Below are 20644 nucleotides of genomic sequence, written 5' to 3'. Positions count from 1 at the left end.
AGAAAGTGGAGACTTTGGTGCGCTCTGAACCTGGTGGGTCTTTTTTTTTTTTGCATTTGTTTCATTACACAGGTAGCACTGATGATGTTACCTAGCTGGGTAATAAGACATCTGCAAGAAAACAACCAAACACAGAGAACGTGGACTTCACAGTTCCACCCTGAGCTACAAATGTTCTCTTCTATTATTATCTAGCAGTGCTGCTACTTAATTGGGTAACAAAATACCTGCAAGAAAACCACCAAGCTCAGAGAGGAGCAAGGAGCCCAGAGGTCAACCCCGAACTACAAACATTCTCTTCTCTTGGTACCTAGCACTGATGTTACTTAGTTGGGTAGTGCAATGTCTGCAAGCTCAGAGAGCACCCACGGACCCCACACTTCGACCCCCAAGGCACATATATTCTCTTCGATTAGTTCAGAAAGTTCCAGCGATTCACAAGCATTCCTATTGGCTGCTGCTAGCACTGAAGCTCATGAATATTCATTTCCTGGCGCTCATTGTGAAGTCTCATTAGAAGATCCCTGCCATCAACATAGGATCTGCTTCAGCTTATGCCAGAATGAAATCTGCCTTGCTGTTTTTCAAAGGTTATATTCATTTATTACAACTATATTCAGAGGTTTTTTTCTGCTGCTTCGCCCCAGTTCGGGCGAACCGGTAGTGGCGGCGGGGTGGGAGGCTCTGCCCACCTGCCCAGACATCATCACGGACAGTCTGCGCATGCGCAGGAGCACCACCTGTGAGGAAGTGAGCACGTATGCTCCCAGTTCCAAACCGGTAGTGAAGGTAAGAGGATTTCATGCCTGACTATATTGTACCCGTCTTCCTGTTTTTGAAGGCAGCTTACAGAGATATCTTCATTTTTATCCCCATATGAGGTGGGGTAGGTTGAGCTGAGCGTGTGCAATAGGCCCAAAGGTCACCCAGCGTATTCCCACGGCTGGGAGTAGATGTGAACCAAAGTCATCCTGGTCTTGTTCAATACCTTAACCATTTCATCACATTTGCTATCTTTTTACTTTTAAAAAAGGTAAAAGTTCCCCTCGCACATATGTGCTAGTCGTTCCCGACTCCAGGGGGCGGTGTTCATCCCCGTTTCAAAGCCGAAGAGCCAGCACTGTCCGAAGACGTCTCCGTGGTCATGTGGCCGTCATGACTCGACGCCGAAGGTGCACGGAAGACTGTTCCCTTCCCACCAAAGGTGGTCCCTATTTTTCTACTTGCATTTTTACGTGCTTTCGAACTGCTAGGTTGGCAGAAGCTGGGACAAGTAACGGGAGCTCACTCTGTTACCCGGCGCTAGGGATTCGAACCGCCAAACTGCTGACCTTTCTGATCGACACCCTCAGCATCTTAGCCACTGAGCCACCACGTCCCTATGTTTACTTTTACACACTGGTAAAAATCTCAATCTTTCCTATTTGTCCTTCTCTTCCTGTTCCTCTCTGTTCCCAAAGTACAACAACTTTCTCCATCCCTTTCGCTTACTGGAATCAGCAGCAGCCTTGGGCATCTTCTGCAGCTCAGGCCCGATCTCATCCAACTTCCCTTCCAGAGACCGATTGGGCTTCTGGGATACTTTCTCCAGGGCTCGGCGCAACCGATGGGCATCCAACTCGCCATGCGGGGAAGAGAAACTACGTCCAGACATGGCAGTCCGGGCCAGGGCTTTCTTCCTACGCATCAACTCTTCAGCGCTCAGGGCAACGGAGGCCTTCAGAGAGAGGGAAAGAGAAAGGTCCAAACTGGAAATGATGTCAGAAAGCCAAATGATTTTTTCCTTGTACAGATCCATGAAGGACCTGGGTGTCCTTGATGCAAAGGTGATGATGAATAACAACAATAATGGAATAATAAGAGTTGAAAGGGACCTTGGAGGTCTTCTACTCTAACTCCCTTCTCAAGCAAGAGACCCTATACCATTTCAGACAAATGACAGTCCAGTCTCTTTTTAAAAACCTCCAGTGTTGGAGCATCCACAAGTTCTGGAGGCAAGTCGTTCCAATAATGCAGGGGTCAGCAACTTGCGACTCTGGAGCCGCATGTGGCTCTTTCATCCCTCTGCTGCGGCTCCCTGTTGCCAGTTGGCTCCACAATTGAGAGGGCTTTCGGTTAGGACAGGTAGAGAAAAAAGGATGCTGCGCTAGGAGGAGCCTCTGTGGTGGTGGGGAACCAGACTTCCAGTCAGCTCCAGAATTGAGTGGGGAGCTTCCAGTTAGGACCTTTGTGGCTCTTTTGAGTGTTTAAGGTTGCTGACCCCTGCACTAACGATACTTCAGCTTCAACTGCAATAATACACAGGCAAACAATCGATACAAACTCAAGATGAACCGCTCCAAACTCGATTGCAGAAAATACAACTTCAGCAACAGAGTGGTCAACGCCTGGAATGCTCTACCTGACTCTGTTGTTACATCCTCAAACCCCCATAGCTTCAACCTTAAACTGTCTACCGTGGACCTCACCCCATTCCTAAGAAGTCCGTAAAGGGGGCTTGCATAAGCACACCAGCGTGCCTACTATCCCTGTCCTACTGTCCCCATTTATCTGTTTTTACTTCCATCGTTCATGTCCATGTTCATACTTATACCTGCTAGCTTGTATATATTTGACAAACTAATAAAATAAATAAAAAATTACGTTACAAATGCCAGGAAATTCCTCTTTAGTTCTAGGTTTCTTCTCTTCCTGATTGGTTTCCATCCATTACTTCTTATCCTGCCCTCAGGTGCTTTGGAGAATAGATTGACCCCCCTCTTCTTTGCCACAACCCCTGAGATATTGGAACACTGCTATCATGTCATAGCAGAAATGACCATCATTCATCACCATCAATATAAAGCATAGATGCTGGATAATGCATCCAGAATTCGGAGAAAGAATTTGAGTCTTTCAGGAATTAATTGCACAGGTGAGTAAGCAACGGATGGAAACTAATCAAGGAGAGACCCAACCTAGAACTAAAGAGAAATTTTCTAACATTAATCCGTGGAACGCCTTGCCTCCAGAAGTTGTGGTTGCTTCATCTCTACAGGTTTTTAAGAAGACATCTGTCTGAATTGATATAGTATAGTGAGAGAAGGAGAATTATTCCTGTAAAGAAAAGTAACTCCATATTTAAACTCTGTATAACCTAACCATCTGTGAGACATTAAGATTTGTGTAAGAGACTTTTTGAGGGGAAATACAGTTATAAGTTGATTAGTATATTCCAGGTCAGGGCAGGATTTCTTGTTTGGGAAATTGCTGCGAAATAGCCAAAAACTTCTCTAACATAAGATAGCCGGTGAGAATAAGGGGCGGTGTATTGTTTTTCTTCTTTGCTGAAAATGTATTTAAACCATGTATTCAAACCTCTACTTTGCTCTCTCTTAGGAGAGGATCCTTTTGCAAAAGCCTTTTAATAAATTGCTCTTTTTATTATTCATGGTCTCCTGATTTTTCACCTGAGAGGTTTTACATCTCGCATATAGGGTGTCTTGTACAGGGGGTTGCAGTAGAAGACCTTCAAGGTCCCTTCCAAATGTTATTATTCTTTCGTCTCCACAACATGCTGGAGAAATGGAAAAGGCAAAAATCAGTGAGAGGGGGACGGGGGGGCATGCGTAGGGTGCGGGACGCATGCATGGGGGATGCTCGCATTGCATTTTGGGGGCACCTGTGCTTTGGGCATTGGGCGGCAAAAAGGTTCACCAGCTTTGCGGTTCCTCACCTTAGCTGTAACCCCCGTTTGAGTTTGGGTTACCGGTGCTGACTTAGTGGAAGAGTTGCAAAGAGACACACTCTTCTGTCCTTGCTGAGAGGTGCTTTCAAGAGTCTGGGCTAAGGAGCCTTCCTCCGGAGGGACATCCCTGGAGCCGGTAGACTCACTGCTGGTAGAGCTTTGGCATAAGGCTTGGCTGGGGTCGGTGCTGACTGAGCAGTGAGTAAGCACATATTGCTCCTGAATGTAGGAAGGCTGGTAAATCCGCTTCCAGATATCTCCTCCAGACACTGGATCTCCACCTGCAGAGATAAGAATTTATGGTGACCTGGCTTGGAGAAATTTCCAAGGTATTTTCTATCCCAACCATCCCTCAGCTGGAAAGGCCAAGAAGGGAAGTAGATCTTCCTCTAAGCCAGTGATGGTGAACCTTTTTGCCGCCCAATGCCCAAAGCACAGGTGCCCCCAAAATGCAATGCGAGCATCCCCCATGCATGCGTCCCGCACCCTACGCATGCCCCCCCGCCCCCCTCTCACTGATTTTTGGCTTCCAGGTTGGTGCAGGAGGCTTTCCAGGCCCAAAACAGGGTGCGGAGGGGCGGGCACATGCATGCAAACCCCCCAAAATACAATGTGAGTGCCCCTGCTCGTGCACCCCCATCCCCTGCATACGCCCCGCCTCCCGCGCATGCACGGCAGAAATGTGAAGACCAGCTGGCCGGCGGGAGGCATGCACAAATGTGCAATGGAGTTGGGCTGGGGCGATGGCTGGCATGGCTGCAGAGAAGGCTGTGCATGTCATAGGTTTGCCATCATGACACTATGCAACGATGCCTGCTGTTAAAGGCACCTCCCTTCTTTGCACCTGAATTAATTCAAAGGGGAAATTCACCGTGTAAAGTGCAGAGACACGTAAACAAAAGCCCCGGAGAGACCTCTAGTCTCGGAAAGCCTCTGGTACAAGATCACATTAAGAATTATCAGGGTAGCAATTATGTCTTTAATGCTCCTGTGATTGTTTATTAAACTGTCACATTAATTTTTAATGTGACCAAAAGGGAAATGATGAAAGGCCATACAGAGTGGCTAGTTAACCCTATTCGCTGTAGTTTCATTTAAGGTCATGTAAATGCAACTAAAAGTACATCGCAGGGTTTGCTTGTTTTGGCCCTGTTACTTTTGGGAATGAGGACGTGTAGCAGAGGTGGTATTCAGCCGGTTCTGACCGGTTCTGGTGAACTAGTATCGGAAATTTTGAGTAGTTCGGAGAACCGGCAAATACCACAACTGGCTGGCCCCGCTCCCATCTATTTGCTGCCTCTTGAGTCCCAGCTGATTGGCTGGGTCTTCTTCTGTTGCCCTGCACAAGAGAAAGGAGCTGGAAAGCAGGATAGTGGGGTGGGGAGGGAATGGGGATTTTGCAGTAACCTTCCCCCAGGAGTGGGGAGGGAATGGGGATTTTGCAGTATCCTTCCCCTGGAGTGGGAAGGGAATGTGGATTTTGCAGTAACCTTCCCCCAGGAGTGGGAAGGGAATGTGGATTTTGCAGTAACCTTCCCCCAGGAGTAGGGAGGGAATGGGGATTTTGTAGTAACCTTCCCCCAGGAGTGGGGAGGGAATGGGGATTTTGCAGTATCCTTCCCCTGGAGTGGGGAGGAAATGGGGATTTTGCAATATCCTTCCCCTGCCATGCCCACCAAGTCATGCCCACCAAGCCATGCCATACCCACCAAGCCACGCCACAGAACTGATAGTAACAACATCTGAATCCCACCACTGACCTGTAGCACGTCGTTCCAGTCCCCGATGCACCCTCAATCTGGGAAAAAGTGTGCACCCCAGGGCATTGGCTCTGCCAATTCTGTACTTTTTAGACTGAACTCTGCCCACAAGCACTGATGATGTAACCTAGTTTGGGTACTGAAATGTCTGCAAGAAAACCACCAATCTCAGAGAGCATCAAAGACCCCTGAACTTCCAAGTTGCTGCCTCCTTTAAAATGGATGTGAATATTGCCTTTCAAGGCCTGCACTCACTCTTCATAGAGTCGTCAGTATCCCCAGGTGAAAACTTCATGGGTGTTTCCTGGGAAGCGTCCTGAAGGCCCTTGTAGCACTCTGGATTATCTCCAGCTGAAAGTGGGAGGACTCCATCCTGTCCTTCTACCTCCTCCTGGGATGGAAAGGCCGGCCCTGAAGATCCTCTAGAGAAACTTCGACAGATTTGCTCTCGGCCCTAAGGAACAGGGTAACCAGAAGACAACATGGGTAATCCTCAACTTACAACCATTGATTTAGTGACCGTTGGAAGTTACAAAGGCACTGAAAAAAGTGATTGGTGACCATTCCTCGCATTGATGACCACCACAGCAACCCCAAGGTCATGTGCTTCGATTCAAGCGCTTGGCAACCAGCCTGTATGAACAATGGCTGAAGTGTCCCCGGGTCACGTGATCGTCATCTGCAGCTTTCCCAGCTGGATTCTGATGAGCAATGTCAATGGGGAGCAGCCGGATTCGCTTAAGAGCTGTGTGATTCACTTAATAACATCAGTGCTTCGCTTGACAAGCACATGCAGCAAAACAGTCATCATAAACTCACTTAATGACTGGCTTAGTCAGCCACAGAAATTCTGTTCCCAATTGTGATTGTAAGTTGTAAGGACCTGTTTTAGCCCACTAATGGCAAGCGGAGCTGGCAGCAGTCAGACAGTGAGGAGTTTGGGGAGGAACTTGGGCCAGTCCTGGGGGCTGAGAAAAGCTCAGACAAGGGCTCTGGGTTGGAGGCAGAGAGGGAGCTAGACAGCAGTGAGGCAGCGGAACAGCTGGAGCCTGTTCCCTGTGTGCGCATGCGCAGAGCTGCCAGAAGACAAGAACAACTAAGAAAGCAGGGTCAACTCAGGAGTAAAGCCACACCTTGGAGGTATTGGCCCCTCCCATAGGAAACAAAAGAGAAGTGAACAGAAAGTGGGTTTTGCAGGAAACAATTCGTTCATTTGGTCGTTTCAAGAGTGGAAAGTTCTGTTTGTGACTAGGTACCAAGTTTTGCCTTGCCCTGCATTTGGAAACTAGTTATCTGGCAGCTCTCCAAGCGAGACAAGGTTCGTGTTGATAACCGTTCCTCTGAAAGACTGTTTGCTAAGCCTTGCGAATTGTAAATGAAAGGAATTCACAGTCGTGTAAATAAAAGAGGTTTTGCCGGGACTAAGACTCTGCTTCTTGCTTTTTAAGGAAGCCTGGCCAAAACAGGACCCACCTGTACATTTGTACATGCATGAAATGAAAACCCTGATATGGAGAAAGAAATAATGGCACTCCCCCAAGAAGCATGTGAGACCAACAATCAAGCAAGCACTACCCCAATTAAGAAACTGCCAAAGAGGGAGACAGGAGCTGACGTCCCAACGGTACGGCGTGCGATCTCAGAGCTCTGAGATCGCAGTCAATTTTTTTTGCCACTAGACGGTCCTTTTCGACCTAAACCGTCCCGAAGAGACAGTGACAGGGAAGAGTACGTCTTGTTGATCTCAGGGACATCGCAAAGTCCCTGATTGATCCAAGAGAATCTCTTCTTGCCGGCGACAAAAGTGCAGCCAAAAGCTGCTGAAGTTGGGACAGCTCTGCAACGGGAGGAAAGCGGAAAGAGAAAGTGTATCCATCTGGTGAGGAAATTTTATTGTTATAAAAGAGACTGCCCTCCAAAAAATTAAAGCTAAATTAAACTTGCAAAGAAAAGAAAATAAGCAGTGAAATTAAGCTACATTGGACAGTGTGTTATCCTTTTTTAATGGATGGAAGTTTTGCAAATATTTCCTACTTTTTAAAGTGAAAGTATTGGTTTTTCTTCTTCTATTTCTTTTTTTACCTATGGATTAAATTTTTTTTTATTTTTATAATATTGGTTTGGATGGGTTTTTTCTCTTTATTTTGCTCCATTTAAGAATTTTGTTTCTTTTAAGCCTGGAATATAAAGAAGATATAAAAGGAATATAAAGAGGTTAGTAACATCAGAGGGAAAAGAAGTTACACTGCCACTTGGAGGTTGGAAGTTGAGTCCTAGAAATATTGCTTTCTCTTTTTTCTCTTTGATCATTTTGACTTTGCACTTCAAAGGCTTCAGCTTGTTTACAGAAGAGATAAGGAGAAGAGCATGGGTTGTTTATACAGGTGCTCTTTGGATGCTTCTTTGGCAGCTGGAGAGAAGTGAAAACAAAACCTTGTTTTGAAACTAGAGTGGCAGTGTTTACTAGTTGGAAGAATGGCACAACACCAAAAAAAAAACATAACATTACAACAGATTATGTTTGAAATTCAAAAATCATTAGAAACAACAGAGAGAATTGAGAAGAGATTGGAAAATATAGATTGTAATGCAGTAAAATTTGATGGAGAAATTGAAGATATCCAGCAAATGGAAAAAGTGGAGGTTAGAGTCCTAAAAACCCAAGGGAAATATGAACAAAGAGGCAAGATAATTGTGGATACTGACAGTGAACTGAGTGTGGTTGGAGAAGGAAAGAGTGGAACATGGAAAGGGAAGATAGATGGAAAGGAGCTCTACCCCAGATTTCAAGGTATAGCAGAAGAAAAAAGGGAAAAATTGATAGATTCAAGGAGAGAAACTTTGACAAAAGCACTACTGATAACCAAAGATAAGTTGATTAAAGAAGCTGATGGAGGGTCTCAAGATTTTACAAGATATGTAAAAAGCAGTAAGTTGCGATGAGAAGTCCACACAAATTTGATTAAGGAAATAACCAGAAGACTAATTCCACAAATGGCAAAAGACATAAGACTGCACTATTACTGGAAATACACAGGTTGAGATATGAAAACTAATAACAAAATATTAGTCAAATTTAGTTAAAATTAGAGCATTATGTTAAAAATAAAGTGATAATGGATATAGTTAGATAAATAATTGATAATGATAACAATGTACACATATGTATTGTTTTGATAAGAGGAAATTTGGTATAAATTCTAAATGGTGATCATTTACTTAAACTAAGACCAAAAGAAAAAAGAAAAAAAATGAAATGATGACGGATATTGTTAAATAAATGATTGATAATGATAATAATGTAATATTTGTATTGACAGGATAAAAGGGAAATTGGATATAAATTGTAAACAGTGATTAAGAACGGATGTTTACAAACTTTGTTATTAAACATAATTAATTTTTATTTAGAAAGTGTTATACGATGTAACGTTGCTGGATGATATTGAAAATAGATAACAGAATGCCATCAAGTAGTTTTGCTTTAAATTTTGGAATATTTTACATAAAGGGATGTAAAAACAATTATAGTAATATAAAGATTGAGGTATGATGATAGTAATATATATAAATATATTTGATTAAAAATACTGTATATATAACGTTATGAATTGTAGGTGATGACTGTAGAAGGGATGCATGAAAGCTCTTTGTAACTAATTGACACACTTCTTACAATTTGTAATGGAAGATATTTTTGTGATGTTTGTTGTGTTTTGTCTGTGTTTATTCAAATATATATATATATATATATATATAGATAGATAGATAGATAGATAGATAGATAGATAGATAGATAGATGATAGATAGATGATAGATAGATAGATAGATGATAGATAGATGATAGATAGATAGATATAAAAGAAACTGCCGTCACCAAGAACATAAACTGATAGCCAACCCCACTCCTTACTAGCACTGATGATGTTAGCTAGTTGGGTAATGAAACATCTGCAAGCTCAGAGAGCACCAAGGACCCCCACAAGCATTCGATAGGCCAACTAAGGCTTTGGGTGTTTTGGATCCAGGGGATGGTCACAAAGTGAAACCAGGGCTGATTTCCCACCATGGGGAGAGATCTACTTTGTAAGGAAAACGATTGCTCAACTGTTGCTTTCTTGTCCCGGAAGCTGGCAACGTGGTAAAGGGTGCAGTAGCTGATGAGCCGGTCTCCGGGATAAAGGGACGCAATCTCGTTGGGTGACAGCAGGGCCTCCATGGTGTCAGGCACGTACCAGTCGATGGTGATGTCACTCACAGCTGGCTCAATGGCTTTCTTCAAAGACTTTATCAGCTGGGGGAGGGGGGAAGGAAAGCATATTGAATGTTTGCCTACACAGCAATCCATACTCCACTTAACGAACCTGGAGGCAAGAGGGGAACTCAAAATATTATGGGCAACAAGGAAAGAGAAGTTCACATTTCAAAAAGGGCCGGGGAAACTCCAGAAGGTGACAAATGGAAGGGGAATCATGATTTTGTTGAACTTTACATGCCTATCCCAAAGATGTTTTCCAAATGGCAACTCTTGGCTTTTGTCAGAATATTCATGAACTGGAAGGGGACACAGCAACAGGTCAGCCATTGGGAACTGGCTGGACTAGGGCATGGTAACAAGGTCAGCCAATGTATAAGCATGGCAACTGGATCAGCCAATGGGAACTATTTGGTGACTGAGAGCCATGCCAGAGGGCTCGGAGTTTGGGCGTGGCTTACCTTTGGTACCTCTGAGTCTGTGCAAGATAACTAGTCTAGCCTGCTCTCTGAACTGAAACTGGAAACTAATTTCTCCTCTCTACCACCTTGGAAGAATCTGATGTTAGTTTTGTACATTTATTCATGTGTTATTATGTATATAAAGAAGTTAATGAATCCAGCTGCATCAGTTATCTGTGTGTGCTTTCTGGATGTGATTTCTACAACAAACTCTTGACAGTTTTGTCCTTGGAAACATTTGGCTTCTCATCCAAGAATCTTCTTCAGAACTGAAGATGCTTCTTGGATGATAAGCTTTATCAGGGGTGGCGAACAAGCGGCTCGCGAGGCACATGCGGCTCCCGGCCAAAATAAATGAGGCTCTTTGCCTCTTATCATTATTTAGTATACTGTGGCTCGGATCGCGCGCTCCTTTTCGGAAGCTGGGGAGGTCCTTTGCAGGCAGCTAGAACGGGCCGCGCCTGCAAAGGACTTCCCCAGACTTGCTTTGAGGAGCACGGGGCGACTGAGGCTAGTTGTGAAGCCCCAAAGCCCCCACCACCACCGGAAGAACTGCTACCACCTCCTCCTCCTCCTCCTCTAACAGGCAGCACTGCCGGATTTGCTGCCCGGCGCTGCGGCTGAGATGAAGCCGCCAAAGCTCCAGCCGGCATCTCCGCGCGTGGCAGCGGCGCCTCCCCTCCGCTCGGAGCAGCTGAGCTCAGTCAGCGCTGGGTTACCCCTGCCCCCTCCTCCTCCTCCGCCGTGCTTTTGAGGAGCCACGAGGCTGCAGGAGCCAGTAGGAAGGCGGGGGGGGGGGGAGCAGGGGAAAAAAAGCCTCATGGCTCCTCAAAAGCACGGAGGAGGGGGAGGGGGCAGAGGTAACCCAGCGCTGAGCTCAGGAGCAAATCTGGTGATTCTGTTGGAGGAGGAGGAGGAGGAGGAGGTAGCAGCAGTTATTCTGGTGGCAACTCGTACTCGTCGGCATCTTCAACAGAAGCCCTGCCCACAATGAAGAAAGCAAAGATGGAGCAGATCCATGCAGATGACGTCGCTGCAACATGACTGGAGGAGGAATTCTGGGAGTTGAAGTCCACAAGTGTTAAAGCTGTCAGGTTTGAAGACCCCTGGAGGTTTAGGGGTGCAAGGGTCTTGTAACTTGACAGCTTTAAGAGTTGCGTGCTTCAAATGCCAGAGTTTCTGAGCCAACATTTTGGTTGCTAAGCAGGAGCGTTGTTAAGTGATACTGATATTATATAACACTTTGAATTAAGCGGGTACCTTGAAGAAACATAACTTTGAGTTTCAAATAATACTGATTTCGTTGTTGTCTTAGGTGACATCTGTGAAAAAAATTCGGGTGCTCAGGCATGAAAATGTGCCGCTCAAACACTATACTTTTCTGCTCACATCTAAAAAAAATTAGAGGGAACATTGCTTCCGGGTCTGTTTTGGCAGGTCACTGCGTGGTGTCGCTCTCTGACTCTCACAGTTTAAAATTTTGGCTCTTTTTGTCGAACTTGTTCGCCACCCCTGAGCTATATGTTTTCAAGGAAAACCCCCCCCCCCCCAAATCCAGTAGCCTTTTGGAAAAGCACCTTTGGGACAACCATGACCTGGATGATCGAGAATCTCCATAGACATTTAACATGCCTATCTTACTGTATTCTTCCTCCTATCCCAAACCCACGGCTGTTGGGACCTTATCCTTCCACTGGATAAGTAGCCACTGGAGATAAGCAGTGTTGGAATGGCCAGGATACCTAACTGATAATTGGGAGGATCCTTTTTTTAAAATATCCGTATAGAAAGTGCATCGAAGGAGTATGTGTCCAACGGTATTATTATAGTACAGTTAGATCATGTGTGACTGACAGATTGGATGTCAAATTGTGATTTTAATATAGATTTTATCTGTTATTTATTATTTCATTCTAGAATGTTTAACTGGATATTCCGTGAGGGTTTTTATTTGTTCTGGTCTCTGGTCTTTGACTGTAATAAGCTTGATTTGAGTCGAGTTGAGTTGTTGGGAACATTTCTTCTGATATTCTTACTTTCACAGCCCTTTCCGCCCTCATATGCCAAAAGATCAGGGGTGAAATGCTGTGAAGTCTGCTACTGGTTCACTTCATGGGCGCATGCGTGCCAAATGCGTGCTTTGTGTGCAAGCACACCGCAGGCGCACACAGGCACTAAGAAGCTTTTTCTGAGTCTGCAAAGTTAAGTAGAATAGTGAGGGTGGGAGGGAACAGCTGTCCTGCGTGATTTAGATTTGCTAGAAAGCAGGAAAGTAGTAAAAAATGCTACCGGTTCTCCTGAACCGGTAGTTTAAAAAATGCTTTAAAAAGTTTTTTTAAAGTTCCAGTGATCAGCTGTGCAACAATCAGCTGTGCTGGGCGATTATTGGAACTTTTTTTAAAAAAAATTAAAAGCATTTTTTAAACTACCGCTTCAGGCGAAACAGCCCAAACTGGTAGCATTTCACCCCTGCAAAAGATGTTTTGGAAAATGATCTCTGTGGCTCCCAGCAATAGCAATGAGATGCTGGCACCATACCGAAGATAAGGTTTCTCATAGGTGATGCATAGTTCATCAGCTTTGGTGCTCTATGATGGGCATGGCCTGATGACTGGGGTTAACTACCCACCCACCCAAACCTGGGGATTGGATCAAAACCCATGATCAAATAAAAAAGCATTATCCAAGGAATAAGAGCCCTACCTTAGGCTGCAGTCTTTCCCCTGGGCTGAGGAATTCTGCCTGGCCTCTGCTAACTTTGGCCAATCTCCTGAGGAGTTGATGGCAGGCAGCAGAGCCCAGGCCAAATGTGAAACACCTGTAAGAAGTAAAAGGCTGGACTTCAGAGACAAAACAGCTGGGTTTTTTTTTTTTTAAAAAAAACCATCTCATTCTAAATTGTGCTGGCGGTATGCCCTGGTTTAGTCATGCCACATCTTTGTTGCTGCCAAATGTGACATCTACCCTTATCACCCACATATCAGAAGTTGTGACTTAATTCCAACTGTTTTTCGGGCATGAATTTACTGAAGGGGGTTGCAAATGACATCAGGTGAATTCACATTGTAACAGAATAACAGTTGGAAGCGACATTCGAGGTCTTCTAGTCCAACCCCCTGTCCAAGAAGCAGACCCTATACCATTTGAGACAAATGGTTCTCCAACGTCTTCTCAAAGACTTCCAGTGTTGGGGCATTCACAACTTCTGGAGGCAGGTTTTTCCACTGGTTAATTGTTCTAACTGTCAGGAAATTTCTCCTTGGTTCTAGGTTGCTTTTCTCCTTGATTAGTCTCCATCCATTGAATAGAATAGAATAACAGATTTGGAAGGGACCTTGGAGGTCTTCTAGTCCAACACCCTCCTTAAGCAGGGAACCCTACACCACTTCAGGACAAATGGTTAGCCAACATTTTCTTAAAAACTTCCAGTGTTGGAGCATTCACAACCTCTGTCTTCTTGCTTCTTTGTCCTGCCTTCTGGTGCTTTGGAGAATAGCTTGACTCCCTCTTCTTTGTGGCAGCCTCTCAAATATTGGAAGATTGCTATCATGTCACTCCTAATCCTTCTTTGTTTTAAACTAGACATACTCAATTCCTGCAATTTTTTTTTCATATGCTTTAGCCTCCAGTCCCCTACCTGTGTGTCATCACACAAATGGTGCAGATTCTATCGTTTGGGTCAGCTGTGTTATGCAATGGACAACAGTGACAAATTCCACATCATTTGGAAGATGCTCTTGGGATCCCCTTCCTGGTTTGAAAGCATACTCCACTGTGCCCATGTTTGGAGGGAGGGAGGGAGATTTCCCCCTTCAGTTGTCTGCCAAATTGGTTTTACAAGTTTTCAGCGTGGTTTATTTTGAACTCCAGGTGTGTTGTTTGTGACAGGTATCTGTCGTCCTTTGAAGCTCACAGCCAAACAAGACAGGCACAGACTTCAACGGATAATTAGAAATACAGAAAAATTGCTACCAATCTGCCTTCCATCGAAGACCTGTATACTGCGAGAGTCAAAAAGAGGGCTGTGAAAATAATTACAGACCCCCTCACATCCTGGACATAAATTGTTTCAACTCCTACCCTCAAAACGACGCTATAGGGCTCTGCACACCAGAACAACTAGACATAAGGACAATTTTTCCCTGAATGCCATCACTCTGCTTAACAACTAATTGCCTCACCACTGTCATATTATTTGCTAAGACTGTATTACTATTATTCTTCTCTTCCTTCCTAGTACCTACAGTATTCCTTCCCACTTAGGACTATAACCATGTTGCTTGTATCTTTCAAATTTATATTGTTCTATTTGTTTCCTAGTATAATTTGATTGCTTATTAGAAACCTATCACTAAATGTTGCATCTTATGATTCTTGATGAATGTGTTCTATTTGATTTTTCTTTATGCACATTGAGAGCATATGCACCAAAGACAAATTCCTTGTGTGTCCAATCACACTTGGCCAAGAAAGAATTCTATCTGTTCATTTGTTCTATCTATCTATCTATCATTATCTATCATCTATCATCTATCATCTATCATCTATCATCTATCATCTATCTATCTATCTATCTATCTATCTATCTATCTATCTATCTATCTATCTATCTATCTATCTATCTATCTATCTATCTATCTATCTTATCTCACTTCTCATCCAGGAACCATCTTCAGTTCTGATTTGAGAATTCTAAAATGGAAATTTAGCTTCCTCAAAATGTTTCTAGGGCCAGGCATCTGAGAAGATAAATTTGTAACCTGGGAACAGAAAAGCCCAAAGTTTGAGGACGGTTGAAACAACTTCGTACCTGACAGTGCTTGCTTGTCTCCTGACTAGCTCAATAACCTTGCCTGGGTTTTCTGTGCTGGAATCCATCAGGATAAAGAGCTGCCGCGGATATCCACGGCGGAGAGGCTGTCCCAAACTCCAATTCAGAGCAGCAAGGAGGCTGGTCCCGCTCACGTCAGCCCGTAGCTTCTGAATATATTCGCAGGCCAGCCTAAGGATGTCCTGTGGAGATAATAAGCAGTTTACAGAGACAATCTAAGGAGCTATTCACTTTTTTTTTTTTCAATAAAGTTGGGCAGGTAATTTTTTTGCAGACAGTGACTGCTCTTCTTCATTGTGGCATTCGTGGTCTCTGAGGGCATGGAGGTTCAAGGTGTATGATAATTGAAGATGATAGCACAATGAATATTCAGCTTTATCGATGGTATAATCTAAAAGTTAGTGGTTGGAATTGGGAGCTTCAGTTTTGTGGGTGTTCTGACCTAGGCTTCCCCAAAAAGCACGAAGCAGATTCCTGGTCCCGACAAAACCCCTTTTGTTAAATGATTGTGAATTCCTCTCTTTCACATTCCACAAAGGCCTGGTAAACAGTCTTGGAGTAGGTACTCACACTATTACAAGGCTTGCTCGTCTTGAAGGCAGGCCTGATGTTGGGGCCAAAGCCTGCCATGTTCAACAAGCTGCTTGAAGGAAGGCTCTTTATGGCCACTACCAGAGCATCCTGCACAGGAAGAGGGAGAAAAAGTCAAAGTTACCATGCAGATGTATTTCTTCTCCTTCCTTCAGGAGATCAAGGTGGCCTCCATAGCCCTCTTTATCCCCACCATGACAAGCATTTGAAGGAAGCCGGGCTGAAAGGAAGCAACTAGCCCAGGGGTCAGCAAACCATGGCTCTGGAGCCGCATGTGGCTCTTTCATCCCTCTGCTGCAGCTCCCTGTCGCCAGTCGGCTCCACAATTGATAGGCCTTTCCGTTAGGAGAGGTTAGAGTAAAAAGGATGCTGTGCTAGGAAGAGACTCTATTGGGAGGGTTAGGGGAACTGGACTTCTGGTCAACTCCAGAATTGAATTTTGGGGGAGGGGGGCGCTTCCAGTTACAACCTTTGTGACTCTGTTTAAGGTTGCCAACCCCTGAACTTGCCCAAAGCCACTTGGAGATTTCTAGCTGAAGGGAGACCTAGATCTTCCTGATGCCAATTCACTTTCAAGGAGAGAAGCACCCTAGAACTAAGGAGAAATTTCCTGACCGAACAATTAATCAGTGGAACAGAGCGCACCTTCAGACGTTTCCTCCAACACTGGAGGTTTTTAAGAAGAGATTGGACAACTATTTGTCTGAAATAGCTTTGGGCCGTGATAGAGAACCTATGGCAGGTGGCAGGTGGAGCCATATCTGAGGGCATGCGAGACATTGCCCTATGCCAGCTGATTTTCAGCCTTCCGGAGGGCCGGAAAGCCTTCTGAAGCCTGTGGACGGTGAAAAACGGGCCTAACGGAAGTTCGGAAATGAACAGAACGAAGGCAACGGGAAATCACTTCTGCGAAGCTGCTAAAACGGCTACATGGATACAATCATGACACTGAGTTGAACTCAACTCAACTCAAGGGTGTCTTTATCCAACGGTCTGACTCTTTCTAAAAGGCAGGTTCCCACCTGTCACTAGTATAAGATTCCATTTACCTTGATCCCATCAATGCTGGAGCCACTTGCGCTTCCTGTCTGGTCAACGAGGAAGAAGATTTCCCTGGTCACCGTCTGAATGTCAGTAGAAACGCTGCTTATCTTGGGGCAGAAATTCAGCATCAGGACAGGATTGTAGAAAATGTCTTTGTGGAATCTCTTCTGGACAAAGGCAACCTAGGAGGAAGAAAAGAAGAAAATCCGTAAAGGAGGCCTTAAAATCTGAGACTTTGTTTTGCTAACATGGACATGCTTTAAAGCTCTCGGCAATTCGGAAGGATCCAAATCTCTTGGTTGCAGGAGGGAAAGTCCATCTAACCGAGGATGATTCCATTTACTTCTCAGAAGTTTTAAGTAAACACCTTTCTTAAAAAAAATCTTCTACATTGGGGAGTTGCATTTATTTAAAAATAGAGGCTCCATCATTTATGTATCATGGGTAACGGGCATCGTGTTTTGACCTAGGTTTCCCAAGATCATAAAGCTGACTCCTCGTCCCGATAAAATCTCTTTTATTTAGGTTAAAGGGAATTCCTCTCTAACAAAGTCCCGGCAAACACTCTTTCATGAGATTTCACAACTACAGACTTGGAGAGAGAGGTACCAGACCGATATCTTCCAAATGCCACGCTGTAGCAGCAATGACTTAGCAAGAGGTCAGGAACAGATCTTCACCCTAATGAATTGAACTCATTGTCTCCTGCAAACTCCCCTCCCCTTTTGCTCCTCTTTATTTCCTCTGGGAGGGGCCATTCACTGTCCACGGTGCCTTTACTCCCGAGTCAACCCCTGTTCCTTATCTGTTCCCTTCTCCTGGCAGCTGTGCACATACTACACACTGGGAACAGGCTCCAGCTGTTCTTCTGCCCCACTGATGTCCGACTCTGAAGGCAGCTGAGAACTGGCATACGGCTCTGGCCCCTTCTCTGCCTCCGATGCAGAGTCCTCATCAGAGCCTTCCCCAGGCTCCAGGACTGGCCCAGGTTCCTCCCCAACCTCCTCACTGTCTGAGTCTGCCACTAGCTCCGCTGGCCACCGGAGGGCCACAACACATTGAAAGATTTATCCCTAAATCAGGGGTGTCAAACCCAAGGCCCGGGGACAGGATCCAGCCCACAGGGTGCTTAGATCAGGCTCATGGGGCCACCCTGGAAACAGCGAAGGACCAGCCTACAGTGCCCCTGCCAGCAAAAATGGAGCTCGGGAGAGCTGCAAGCAGCCCTTACGAGTTCCGCTTTAGTTGGCAGAGGGTAGCAGGAGGCTGTTCCAGCCGAATTGGAGCTCAGGAGCCTGTTTTTGCTGGCAGAGCATTTGGGCTGCCACAGGCAACCCCGACATGAGTGACATCAAGCTGGCCATGCCCATCCTGCCCCCCCCCCCCGAGGTCAAACACAACCTTGATGCAACCCTCAATGAAATCGAGTTTGACACCCCTGCCCTAGATGGATCTAAGTACAGGTAGTCCTTGACTTACAACAGCTTGTTTAGTAATTGTTCAAAGTTAACAACGGACTGAAAAAGGTGACTTATGACCGTTTTTCAGAGTTACAACCTTTGCAGCATCTCCATGGTCAGGTGATCAAAAGTCAGATGCTTGGCGTCTGGTTCATATTTATGACGGTTGCTGTATGTGTCCCAAGGTCACATGATCCCCTTTTGGGACCTTCTGACAAGGAAAGTCAAAATGGGGAAGCCGGATTCGCTTTACAACTGTGTTACTCGCTTAACAATTGCAGTCATTCACTTAAAAATGGTGGCAAGAAAGGTCATAAAGTGGGGTAAAACTCACTTAACAAATGTCTCACTTCACAACAGAAATGTTGGTGTTTAGTTCTGGTCGTAACTCTTACAACCATTCGTTTAGTGACTTATTCGAAGCTACCGCAGCACTGAAAAAAGTGACTTCTGACCGGTTTTCACACTTATGACCATTGCAGTATCTCTGTGCTCACATGATCAAACTTTGGGCACTGGACAACTGGCATGTATTTATCACAGGTGCACTATCCTGGGGTCATGTGATCGCCATGTGTAACCTATCCAGACATCTTCTGACAAGCGAAGTCAAAGGGGGTGCCCGGATTCGCTTAACGATTGCATGATTCCCTTAACAACATAGTGATTTCGCTTAACAACCGTGGCAAAAAATATGTAAAATGTTTGCGTAGCATAATAACAACTGCATTGTTTAGCAAAAGAAATGTGTGGCTCAGCCATAAGTCGAGGACTACCTGGAATCATTCTGAAGGGAAAACCTTTTCATCTAACATGCTAGAGAAAAAGTTAGATTAGATACGGGGGGAAAGGAGTTTTTAATCGTAAGGAACCATTTGTTATCTGCAGTATTTTTAGACTACGCCAAGAGAGATATTAAAATTGCAAAATGTAATCGATATTATAAATATCTGCAGCCATAGAAACGCAGTCTGAGAACCAGTGGTGAACAAGCAATCCATAATGTGAACACTATGTACACTGCCGTAGTATTGAAAGCCTAGCGGGGAAAAAAAAGCATCTTAACCCTTCACCTAAATATAGGTAGTCCTCAACTTATGACTACAATTGGGCCCCAAATTTTTGTTGTTAAGCGAGACACTTGATAAGTTAGGTTTTGTCCCATTTTTTAATGACCTTTCTTGACACAGTTGTTAAGTGAATCGCTGTGGTTATTAAGTTAGTAACACGGTTTGTTAAATAAATCTGGCTTCTCCATTGACTTTGCTTGTCAGAAGGTCGCAAAAAGTGATCACATGACCCCAGGATACTGCAACCGTCATTAATAACTGCCAGTTGCCAAGCATTGGAATTCTGATCACATGACATAGGTATACTGCTGGAGCCCATCTTCAGAGAACTTCTCTCTAGCAGGTGTGCTCCCTGCTCTCCCTCCTCCCTCCCTCCTTCCTTCCTTCCCCCACCCCCTCTCTCTCGTAAGGCAAGAGGATTTCATGCCTGGGCGGGACCAGTTAGAGGTGGCATTTACCGGTTCTACAAACTGCTGAAAATTTTCGCTGCTGGTTCTCCAGAACTGGTCAGAACCTGCTGAATATCACCTCTGATTACCCACAAACTCTGCGGACTTTTGTTAGCACAAATGGAAATATTGCTTCTCATTTGGAGGCGGATATTCTGCAGTTGAAATAAATGGCAGAAATAAATCAGCTCGACTAAGGACGCAAATGAAGACAACAGAGGTGGTGGGATTTGGAGAGGAACAAACGTGAAAGTGCCCCATCTAAGGCAGAGTCCTCCAACATTTCTGGCTTTGGGGACAGGGGGGAGTGGATGGTTTGCGCAAGCAGCCGGCAGCTCTATTTGTGCAAACAGTGTGCATGCACGCCTGCTGCTCACAGATGGAGCACATGTGTACACATGTTGCTCATGCAAGTGAAGACACGTGTGCACACACCCATGACCTTCCCGGCTATTTCCACAGCCCCGTTGCAAACTTCTCATAGGCCACTTGTGGGTTGTGGCCAAGGGTGGGTTCCTGCCAGTTCTAACTTCTTCTATAGAAGAGGTTCCACAAATCTACAGTGCCGTTTAGAACCAGTTCCAGCTGCCTCCCCCGCCCATTTGCACATCATCAAGATGAAGAGCGAGAGGAGGAATTCTGGGAGTTGAAGTCCACAAGTCTTAAAGCTATCAAGTTTGAACACCCCTGGGGGTTTTTTTCTAAAGGGTTAGGGGTGCAAGGGTCTTGTAACTTGACAGCTTTAAGGCTTGTGTGCTTCAAATGCCAGAGTTCCTGAGCCAACATGACTGGAGGAGGAATTCTGGGAGTTGAAGTCCACAAGTCTTAAAGCTGTCAAGTTTGAACACTCCTGTGGGGTTTTTTTCTAAAGGGTTAGGGGTGCAAGGGTCTTGTAACTTGACAGCTTTAAGACTTGCGTGCTTCAAATGCCAGAGTTCCTGAGCCAACATTTTGGTTGCTAAGCAAGAGAGTTGTTAAGTGAGTTTCACCACATT

At 44.9% G+C, this 20644-nt stretch overlaps 1 protein-coding gene across 2 annotated transcripts in view; it reads right to left on the bottom strand.

Annotated features, from left to right (window-relative positions):
* The window catches only part of VWA5B2 (von Willebrand factor A domain containing 5B2), a 60609-nt gene that overhangs the window by 12497 nt on the left and 27468 nt on the right, over nt 1–20644 (bottom strand). For both annotated transcript variants that reach the window (XM_081953618.1, XM_081953619.1), the window contains exons 8-15: nt 16676–16852; nt 15606–15716; nt 15015–15217; nt 12908–13022; nt 9597–9782; nt 5743–5941; nt 3716–4008; nt 1492–1717 (exon numbers count right to left, since the gene is read on the bottom strand). In XM_081953618.1, the coding sequence (XP_081809744.1) occupies nt 1492–1717; nt 3716–4008; nt 5743–5941; nt 9597–9782; nt 12908–13022; nt 15015–15217; nt 15606–15716; nt 16676–16852 (1510 nt within the window). The remainder of the gene's footprint in view (nt 1–1491; nt 1718–3715; nt 4009–5742; nt 5942–9596; nt 9783–12907; nt 13023–15014; nt 15218–15605; nt 15717–16675; nt 16853–20644) is intronic.

This window comes from Natrix helvetica, assembly GCF_964273705.1.
Source record: "Natrix helvetica genome assembly, chromosome: 5".
Classification (NCBI taxonomy): domain Eukaryota; kingdom Metazoa; phylum Chordata; class Lepidosauria; order Squamata; family Natricidae; genus Natrix; species Natrix helvetica.
The sequence above is the reverse complement of the archived record's forward strand: the minus strand, read 5'-3'. Positions and strand labels throughout refer to the sequence as shown.